At 50.9% G+C, this 9,701-nt stretch overlaps 1 protein-coding gene across 5 annotated transcripts; it reads left to right on the plus strand.

The window, feature by feature from the left end:
• Window positions 1-467: 467 nt before the first annotated feature.
• Window positions 468-8,865, plus strand: EOMES (eomesodermin). 5 transcript variants are annotated; one of them, XM_048838636.2, is made up of 6 exons: window positions 468-596; window positions 4,738-4,892; window positions 5,437-5,558; window positions 6,002-6,160; window positions 6,257-6,318; window positions 7,020-8,865. In XM_048838636.2, the coding sequence occupies exons 2-6, from the start codon at window positions 4,742-4,744 to the stop codon at window positions 7,753-7,755; spliced, it is 1,230 nt and encodes a 409-aa protein (XP_048694593.1). In that variant the 5' UTR covers window positions 468-596; window positions 4,738-4,741; the 3' UTR covers window positions 7,756-8,865. The 5 variants fall into 5 exon arrangements, with proteins under 5 accessions (XP_048694593.1, XP_048694592.1, XP_048694588.2 ...); XM_048838635.2 differs by lacking the exon at window positions 468-596 and adding an exon at window positions 2,522-2,585; XM_048838631.2 differs by lacking the exon at window positions 468-596 and adding an exon at window positions 2,647-3,473.
• The last annotated feature ends 836 nt before the right edge of the window (window positions 8,866-9,701 follow it).

A 9,701-nucleotide genomic window follows, 5' to 3' on the forward strand; every position in this document is an offset into this window, starting at 1 on the left:
CCTTGTTCTTGCTTTTAGTTTAACTCACTTGGAAAGTTAATCAGATACAATTATTCGGGAACAACTCCATGGGTAGACAAGCCCTTTCAGGATCCTATTGAAACTAATTGGAGGCTCCAGATGAAATCAGTGGGGAACTGCAACTAGTTCGTAAAGCAGTACAAGGAGCTAAGCCTGTCCAGGTGGGATGTTCTCCGATTTTGTAGGCGAACTAAGGTCTGGGTAGATAGGTACGGGAGGACCCACTCTGCGACGCTTTGGATGACAAAGTGTACTTGTTATATAGTCTTTTAATGATTTGGCATTTTAAATACTTTTTAGAATTAAACTCAGTTCACCTAGGTTCAAGAGCATGTGAAATAGAAATGTTTGTGCAGCGCTTAGATAGTGGGGCTTATGGGCGCTATATAAACCTTTGCTAGCGAGACGTTTTTCAGTATCTGTCGGGTGCGCTGCAAGTTCCACACGCGGGAGGAATTTTGATCACAGTAACGCCCCCCTTTCACGAGCGGTGGTCACTTCGCTATTGAATAGTAAATGGGGTGAGGTCTGCAGATCGCTTTGCCGTCCACTACTAGTGAAGATCCGGCTGAATGGTTTGTATCTGCGCCGCTCTTCTCCCCCCAGAACAAACCCATCCCCTTGCCGAGAGAAATAGCCGCGGTCACAGCGCTCAGGACCTCAGCGCAGGCAGGTCTCCGCTGAACGCCCGGGCTCCTGACTCGGCAACTGGTTTGTCTTTTTCGTTCGCACCGCAAAAAGTGAGGCAAAACTTTACAAGAGCGAGTCTGGACGAACCGGGGTGGCAGATAACAGTGATAACTGCAGGCTGTGAGCCGACCTGTCCTGCAGCACCAGCGGCCGCTTTACCATCTCCCCGTGCGTTTTGTTGCGCTGCAGTTTAAATTGAGTGCTTAAGTATTTGCGAGCGTTTCGCTTCTTTCTTCCGCTTCTGATCATTACATACTAAGTGCACATCAGCTGCCCTTTAAACTGATCATCTAGCCTCTTTGCCTACCGTCCTTTAACCAAACCTTTGGCTAATATTTACAAACAAGCCCGGCACCAAATAGCATCGGAGTTCCTGTAACTGTAAAAGTTTTGTAAAGCTGGACAAACGTATTTTGATCCACGGGGATGCGCGGGTTTGGTTAATTCTGAGCGCCTTATCTTGGCTTCATGTGACCTTGTCAACCTGTTATGTTAAAAAAAAAATCAAAATCCCGAAGGAGTTGCTCAAGGCAGTCAGACAAAGCGTAGCTGGAGTTTGGACTATTATGTATTAGTAACTGTTAATTCATAGTGAATATGCTTCCGTCGCTTTTTTTCAGCAACGAAATATTGGTTTTTTTTTTATAATTTGCTTTAAAAATTGGATGCTAGGAATATTCACTCTGTTGAAGTCATGGCAGATTTAGGCATCTGCACGAAGAGAGGTCGAAGGGGCTACCAACCTCTCTCCATTTCAGTCATGACCCCATGCTCTGACTTTTAAAAATCAGAAATCAATCTAATTCTTCTTACATTCTAGCTCTTCGTCTGTCGGGGTTAAAACAAAACCACCCGCTGTATCAGTGATGGGGAGACATATAAAATTCTCCATCTGGAATTGTTAAAACAAGGAATCTATCAGACAATTAAAATACAATTCCGTTTTGCAGCACCGGATTATTGAAGCAATAAAATTTTATTTATTTATTTTTGGGCGGGGAAGGGTAGAATTGAAATAGCAAAACAGCCCTTACAGTTGCTTGAAAGAGAAGCCCCTGATAAGGTGTAAAGAGCTCTGGGTCATCCTGATGTAAATGATGCTCTGATCTTTGGTATAAAGGCGTTTCTACCCTAGCTGGCATGGCTGCAGAAAGGCTGAATTGTTTCAGGGGCGAGACCGCTGTTGAGAGCCTTTAATCTCGCCCATCAAATTTAAATGAAATGTGGATCTCGTTTCTTGGCTGGCAACGATAATCGCAGATGTCTCGCTTGCTAAATTGTTAAACACGGTCTACGAAGGCACTGGGGAGCAAAATCCGTGGATCTTTAAGGCTATATAACTACATGGATTTCAGGTTGCATCACTGACATTTTGTCCAGATCTTCTCTCTTTCCCCTCTGAAAGTTGCTTTCTTCCCATTCAAGTCTTCCACATGCAGGGTCCTTTTCTTTATACCCAAGCAGCTGTTATCTAAGAGGCCTGCCTCATCTTTATTAAGAGATCGTCATTTTGCTAACGCCTGGCGGCGGGGTAAAATCCAAAGTAGATCACCCCAGCCACCAAGAAATCCAGTTCAAGTTCCTGCTTCCTCTCTCCCTTTACCAAAGCAGGACACGAAGGGATTTTGATCTCCCATCAGGAGCCAGTTAAAGGGGGGGGCGGGAATGGAGTCACAGGTGACTTGTTCCAATTAGTAGCTGTCTAATTAAATTAGTGTCACAAAAACCAGCCAATGGGCCAGCCAGGATGACGGGGGCTGCCACGAACTAGACCTCCCCAAGCCCCTCCCCGGCGGCCCGAGGAGCCCAGCGTGCCTATATAAATAGTCTCCGTTTAATTCAGCAGCAGAGGTGGCTTGTTTTCAGTGGGGAAGGTAGGAGTAGGGAGGGGGGGCAGCGAGGGGGTGGGGAAGTTGCAGGGGAACTTTCCGGGCGGGGGGCCCTTGCGGCTCGGCACTTTCCCTCCCTGGGAGGAGCCGCGCTCCAGAGCAGCCCCGGGCTCCCTCCCGACTGGCGCTGGAGAGGATGCAGCTAGGGGAGCAGCTGCTGGCCAGCGCCGCGAGCCTGGCCGGGCCCCCCTTCTACCCGCCGGAGAGCGGCGGCGCCCGCGGCGGCCACCGCAGCCAGCCCAGCTCGGGCTCCCCGCAGCGCCTGGACTTGGACAAGGGGCCGAAGAAGTGCGGCAGCGCCGGGCCGGGCATGCTGAGCGAGGCGGAGGCCGGCGAGCCCTTCCCCGGCGCGGGCTCCAAGCAGGGCGCCCCGGACGGCCGCAAGGCGGCCCCTTGCGGGGAGGCCGAGCTGCCCCCGGCCGCCGCCGCCCGCTACCCGCTGGACAGCCTGAGCGCCGAGCGCTACTACCTGCAGTCCCCCGGGCCGCAGGGGGCCGAGCTGGGCGGGCCCTGCTCGCTCTTCCCCTACCCGGCGGCGCAGCACGGCTCCGTCTACCAATCGCCCGGCGGGGCGCGCTACCCCTACGGCTCCGTGCTGTCCCCGGGGGGCTTCTCGGCCGCCGTGTGCTCCCCGGGCGGCCGGGCGCAGTTCGGGGGCGGCGGCGGCGGCGGCGGCGGCTACCAGTACGGCCAAGGGGCGGCGGGGCCCCTGTACAGCCCCTACCCGGCGGCGGGCTCCTGCGGCGGGCTGGGCGCCTTAGCCGTGCCCGGCTCGGGGCCGGGGCTCCGGGCGCAGGTCTTCCTCTGCAACCGCCCGCTCTGGCTCAAGTTCCACCGGCACCAGACCGAGATGATCATCACCAAGCAGGGCAGGTACGGAGGGGCCCGGGCCGGGCGTGCGGGGATCCCCAAGCCCCACACCGGCTATAACCCCCACGCCACCGATTCCTTCTGGGCCCCCGGTGCCAGCCCTGGGCGTCAAGGGGGCTCCGGGTTCGCCGCCCGCTAAAGCGGCTTGTGCGGGGGGCTCGCCTGGGGGGCATCGGGCTCTTCCCGCTTCGTTTTACACGTCCCGTTTCTCGAGGGCGATCTGGAGCCCCGAGCTGCCTCTTGCTGCCCCTGAGCCGCGGGGGGGGGGGGGTTAATTTGTTGCCACGTTAAAAATCAAACCAAACCGACGCTCCCTTTTTTTTTTGGCCAGTGAAACTCGACGGGAGCCGGAGAAGGGCCATTTCAACGGCGCCTCCCCGCCCGGAGCCCGCTCTGCCCCCGGCCTCGGGCTCTCCGCCCACGGGGAGGATTTGCGCTAATTCGGGGTTGCCCTGGGCTTGGGCGAGTGTGGCGGGCAGCGAAGCTCAGCAAGCGCCGCGGTTTTGGTGCCGGGCCGGTTTTCTTTTCTAAGCCGCCGACCTGGAGGACCGGAGCCCGTCCCCGTGCGGGGCAAAACCCCCGGGACTTCGGGAAGGGTTTGGCGGAGGTGGCTGGCGGGGAAGCAGAACTCGCGGCTCCCGGGGAAGCGAATCGGATTGGGGGGGGGGGTCAGTAAGTGTAATTGTGTGTGTTTGGCGGGGGGGTCCCGTTAGGGTTTCGGAAGGGCCAGTCTCTTAGCCGAAAACTCGCTGTCCGCGGGGCAGTGGCGGGGGTTGGGTGGGAGGCGGATGGTTCCTTGCTGGGGGGGGAAGAAGCCAGAAATGTGGCTCTTGCTGAGGTTTTCTTCGCGCCGGGTCCTTTGAGTAGCTCGCCTGTTGTCGGTGGGAGACTGAGGGGAAGGGAGCAGCGCCGTGGGGGCTGAAATCTAGCCGACTTGATAACGAATCCCAAGTGGAAATGGCCGGGCCGTGGCGGGGCTGGTCCCCCCCCCCGCAAAGCCGAGGCCGATTTGGACCCTAAGAGCCGCTGAGAGACCCCCTGGCCGTGACCCTCCGAAGGCAGCCGGCTGGGACAATCCAGTCCCTGCCTCAGTTTCCCCCCCGCAGACTGCTTGGGCTCCACGAGTCCCGGTGCCTGGCAGAGCGCCCCGAGCCGCGCCCCAGCGGGCAGACCCGGAGCCTGTCCCTGAGCTCTGGCTCGGAGCCCTTCCTTGGCGTCCCCGGGCGCGCCGCTGACTTGCGCGGTCTCCGCTTTTTTTCCCTCGCAGGCGGATGTTTCCCTTCCTGAGCTTCAACATCACCGGCCTCAGCCCCACGGCCCATTACAACGTGTTCGTGGAGGTGGTGCTGGCCGATCCCAACCACTGGCGCTTCCAAGGGGGCAAGTGGGTGACGTGCGGGAAAGCGGACAACAACATGCAAGGTACCTTGCGGCCCGGCCCCTCCAGCCAGGCTCTGGGAAACCGGCTCCCGATCGGCCCCGGCCCTTCCCCTTCCCAAGGCAGCCCGGCCACGGGGCGTGCTCCCCCCGCTGGCTCTTCCCTGTGGCCTGTGAGCAATGGCCAGGCCCGGAGGCGCGTCCCTGGGACATTTGCAGGGCAAACCCCAAATGCTCAACCCCCTTTCAAGGGTGGTGAAGGGTTTTAACGCGCGTGAGAAACCCCTGGGCTGGAAGATGGCGCTGCCATGGCCTCCCTGCCCCTCTGCAGGCAGGGCCAGGTGCTGTCCCCAAGCCGAGCTGGGCACTAAATGAAATTTCACAGCATTTAATATACAAAGGTGTAAGCTTGTCCTTCCGGGAATCTAGCAGCACCCAGGGACTAACTTGCAGTGCATCTGCCTCCCCTCCCTTTGTCCTATGGCTGGTGCCAAAGATGATCCCTGTCACTCCAATATCTGCTTCCTGAATTTTGTGTACAGGACTGCTCTTGTATTTCTTTCATTTGCCTCTCTTCTCTCTCTCCTAGGCAACAAAGTGTATGTTCACCCTGAGTCCCCAAACACTGGAGCTCATTGGATGAGGCAGGAGATCTCTTTTGGAAAACTAAAACTGACCAATAACAAAGGTGCTAACAATAATAATACTCAGGTAAATAACTGATAAATAGCCTCTAAATCAAAAAAGTAGCATCAGATAGTGATTGGGTTTTCAGGGCTTCATGACCCTATCTTGCAGATCTATACTAGCCTCAGAAAATCAAAAATCATTTGAATCTGTTTAAGTTCAATGGTCTTAACAGATATGGGATGAAAAACTTCCCCCTTCTGTTTAGTCAGTGCATAATGTAGTCTATATGTACTCTGTTGTTCTCTCAGAGCAGTGAATTTTGTGCCACTGTACTCCTAAAGCTATTATCCAGTCTGGTTAAATTGAGGATCACACCTTGCAAACTCCTTGTGAGAGTCTGAAGGCTAAATGATCAGCTTCCAAACATCTGATTGATTTTTCTCCCCTATGGTTAGCACTTTAGTTTTAGGTGCCTTTTATCTGAACAATATCCTAGACTATACTTTATGCATTGTTTCTTCTAGATGATAGTACTTCAGTCTCTACACAAGTACCAACCTCGACTTCATATTGTGGAAGTGACTGAAGATGGGGTTGAAGATCTCAATGACTCTTCAAAGACTCAGACGTTTATTTTCCCGGAAACCCAGTTCATAGCAGTTACTGCATATCAAAACACTGATGTAAGTCATGAGGGGGTTTAAACTTGGGGAAAACTATGGTAGAAGGTGCTTGAGTTAAATTTCTAAATTGCATCAATTCCATCTTCCCCCCCCTAGATCACTCAGCTTAAAATTGACCATAATCCTTTTGCAAAAGGCTTCAGGGACAACTATGATTCGTAAGTATAATTTTTATTCCTACCTCAGTCTAATCTGCCTCCATTTAGGAGGCATATTTCTGGCCTGTTTGTAGAAAGATTTCCATTTTTTAAAACAACTTAGAACCACTGCTTTTATTTTTGGGGATAAGCTATATCCACAGCTTCAGTAGATGGTGCAACTCTTTCCTAGCTTTAATTAGATTTTTAAATGCCTTTTGTATGTGTACCATGTCTGTCTTCTGGTGGGTGACTGTACATTTTGTCTAAAAGGAGCTGACCAAACCCTACACAGAGTAGGTAGGACCTCTTAGTTTTAAAGTCTCACCCAAAAGATCCAGGTATTCATTTAATCTATCTTGGCACAAGGGAGAGGTTCATTGTTTACTTTACTCTAAAAATATTTTTAAAAAATATCTATAGATACCTCTTGAAAAGGTGCTGGTCACATTTTTGGTATGTTAAGAATTAAGATTTGTGAAAAGTTGTTTTTTCAAAGCATTGTGTATGCTATATTAAAAGGAGCTGTACTTAGAATTTAAGGCTTGGAAGTGTCTCCTGAGTGGAGGTCCAAGGTGAAACTGGACTTTGATCTTGCAGAATGTATCAAGTGTCCTAAATCCCAGATTTTTATCCTTGGCACATAGTTCAGTCCCTGTCTGTTTTTAATAGTACATGGAATTGTAAAGACCAACACTTAGCATTTCTCCTTTATATTGTAGCATGTACACAGCTTCAGAAAATGACAGATTAACTCCATCTCCCACGGATTCTCCTAGATCCCACCAGATTGTCCCAGGAGCCCGGTACAGCATGCAACCATTCTTCCAGGAACAGTTTGTCAACAACTTGCCACCAGCCAGATTTTACAATGGTGAGAGAACTGTACCTCAGACAAATGGCCTGCTCTCTCCTCAGCAGAATGAAGAGGTGGCCAATCCTCCCCAGAGATGGTTTGTTACTCCTGTGCAGCAGCCTGGTACCAACAAACTGGATATGAACTCCTATGAAACAGAATATTCTCCTAGCACCTTGCTCCCCTATGGCATTAAATCTCTTCCCTTGCAGACATCCCATGCTTTGGGATATTATCCTGATCCAACATTCCCTTCCATGGCAGGGTGGGGAAGCAGAGGTTCTTATCAGAGAAAAATGGCAACTGGGTTACCTTGGACCTCCCGAACAAGTCCCCCAGGTTTCTCCGAAGACCACCTTCCCAAGGAGAAGGTGAAAGAAGAAATCAGCTCATCCTGGATAGAGACCCCACCTTCCATAAAATCTCTAGATTCAAATGATTCTGGCGTCTACACTAGTGCTTGTAAGAGAAGACGGCTCTCTCCTAGCACTTCCAGCAATGAAAATTCTCCAACAATGAAATGTGAAGACATGCATGCTGAGGACTATAGCAAAGACACTTCAAAAGGCATGGGCTACTATGCTTTCTATACTACTACTTAGAGCATTATTTCATCCCGATTTGGCTAAATTTTCAGGGTGGCTTTGGGTTTTGTTTTTCTTTCATTTTGTTTTTTCTACATAAAAGTTGCCAAAAAGGCTCTTGCCTTCCACCTTGAATTGTTTTTGTGCAGTTCTATAGAAGGTGCCAAAGCTTTTTGACTACTGGAGGTAATTGGGTGGGGAAGGAACTGTATTATAATTTGATCTTAACTTTTGGAAGGAACAGTAAGGGGGTTGTTAGCAAGATCCTGTTTTTTACAATGTGGATTATTTATTGGAGACACTAAAATGTACAGTTTGGCTGGCTCAGTGGTCTAGGGGTAAGTGCTATGCATTACCAAACAGGAGATCTGGGTTTTTTATCCTAAACTCTCTTTGCGTCTAGGTCTCTGAGAAGTGTCTGCAACTGCTACACTGTGCTTCAGATAGAGTAGGCCTCATCAACACACTCAGCTGCCCAATCAGAAGCATCTAACTCAGTGCAGTTAGGGCTGCTTGGACAGAAGATAACACAAGAAGGGAGGATTACTTTTAAAAAAATTTTGTGAATGGAAAGTTTTGACTTGAACACCCTGCTGCCCAGGCCCGGGGTTTGATCAAATCTGGCTTTCTTTAACTTGGGTGGGATAAAATGACTTAATTTTGGAGGGGGGGTTATGAGAAGTGAACTTTACCGAGGTGGCCAAAAAAAGACAGTGTACAGCTGTATTTGTCTAGGTACACTGTAGAGTACTGTGGAATACATTGTATAAATAGTCTACATATAGAGGTCTGGTTGGGATCATATGAAGTTGGTGCTTTGGCGTTCTAAAAGCATTTTTGATTATTCCAGCAAATTTAGCCTCTCGGAGCATTTAAAAAATGCATTGCTGAAAGTATATCAAAAGGTATCTATATTGACTTGTAGGTAAAGTGGTTTTTTCAGCTGCCCTGTATTAACTTGAAAGTGATGTAATTTATCCACTCTTCTCGCGACTAGTTTCAGATGTTTCAAAATAATGCAAACCCTAAAGCGCTGGCACACAAATTTCTGAAAACGTTTCTCTTGGATTTTTTTGCTATGTACATAGTAGTAATTTTTAAATAAATGTGATGTGTGCTGGGGCAAGACTGGGTCTTTTTTCGCCTTTTTTTTTCCCCCACCCTCTCCAAAGTTATTGCGGATGGAGGACTCTTGTTGAAAAATGCAGTGTAGAGTTGTTCCTCCTAGCAGCTAGGGCGGACCCTCGGGCGGGATGCTTTTTTGGGGGAGAACTAAGTCTCCTAAGGATATGGGGTCAGTCATGCTATTTTTACCAAAGGTCTTAATACCGAGGAGGGGGTAATTTTGCATGGCCTGCCCCCTGAAGAACTTGCGGGCGGGGAATCTCGAAGGTGGACGTTCTGTCTCTTCCAGCCCAGGCAGTGGCAGTCGGAGAAGTCGAAGAAGGTGAACAAATAGCTGGATACTGCAAAGCCTACGGTTAATGCAGATGTGTCAAGTGTGTTTTGTTTTGTTTGTTTGTTTTTTGCGGGGGGAGGGGTAGTTATTGTTCTTACAACTTAGCAGGGGCTGATTCTGTAGAGGCCCGAGCCCCCTCCCACTCATGGGGCGGGGGAATTTTAGCGTTTCACTGACAATGCTGAGACGTGGACTGGCGGCTCAAATCTTCTCCCAGGGCCCGTAGCGCTCGTTCTCGGCACGCCTCGCCCAGGTGGCAGCCTGTGAAGCTTAACTGCAATCAAGGAGCCCTTCGCGGGGGGGAGAGACGATTCTGCTGTTGTCTCTGAAATGAACAGCTGCAGGTAGGAGCCCACCCCTTCGCCACGTGAAGGAAGGGGGGGAGGCTATCCCCTTTGCAGCGCAGTGCTCTGTCACATTTCCCCCCTACCCCGCTGAGTCTGTGCTCCTTGGGCTAAAAGTGCCCCCTACACCTCCAGGGCCACCCCACTGTCTCTGTGAGCGA

This window comes from Caretta caretta, chromosome 2 (assembly GCF_965140235.1).
Source record: "Caretta caretta isolate rCarCar2 chromosome 2, rCarCar1.hap1, whole genome shotgun sequence".
Classification (NCBI taxonomy): Eukaryota; Metazoa; Chordata; order Testudines; family Cheloniidae; genus Caretta; species Caretta caretta.

What these genes read in the sequence shown, in the direction of transcription:
- EOMES (XM_048838631.2), top strand. Translation starts at nt 2,737, where the DNA reads ATGCAGCTAGGGGAGCAGCTGCTGGCCAGCGCCGCGAGCCTGGCCGGG. An exon ending in ATCATCACCAAGCAGGGCAG is followed by an intron (nt 3,474 to 4,737) that starts GTACGGAGGGGC and finishes TTTCCCTCGCAG; the next exon opens with GCGGATGTTTCCCTTCCTGA. An exon ending in CTGCATATCAAAACACTGAT is followed by an intron (nt 6,161 to 6,256) that starts GTAAGTCATGAG and finishes TCCCCCCCCTAG; the next exon opens with ATCACTCAGCTTAAAATTGA.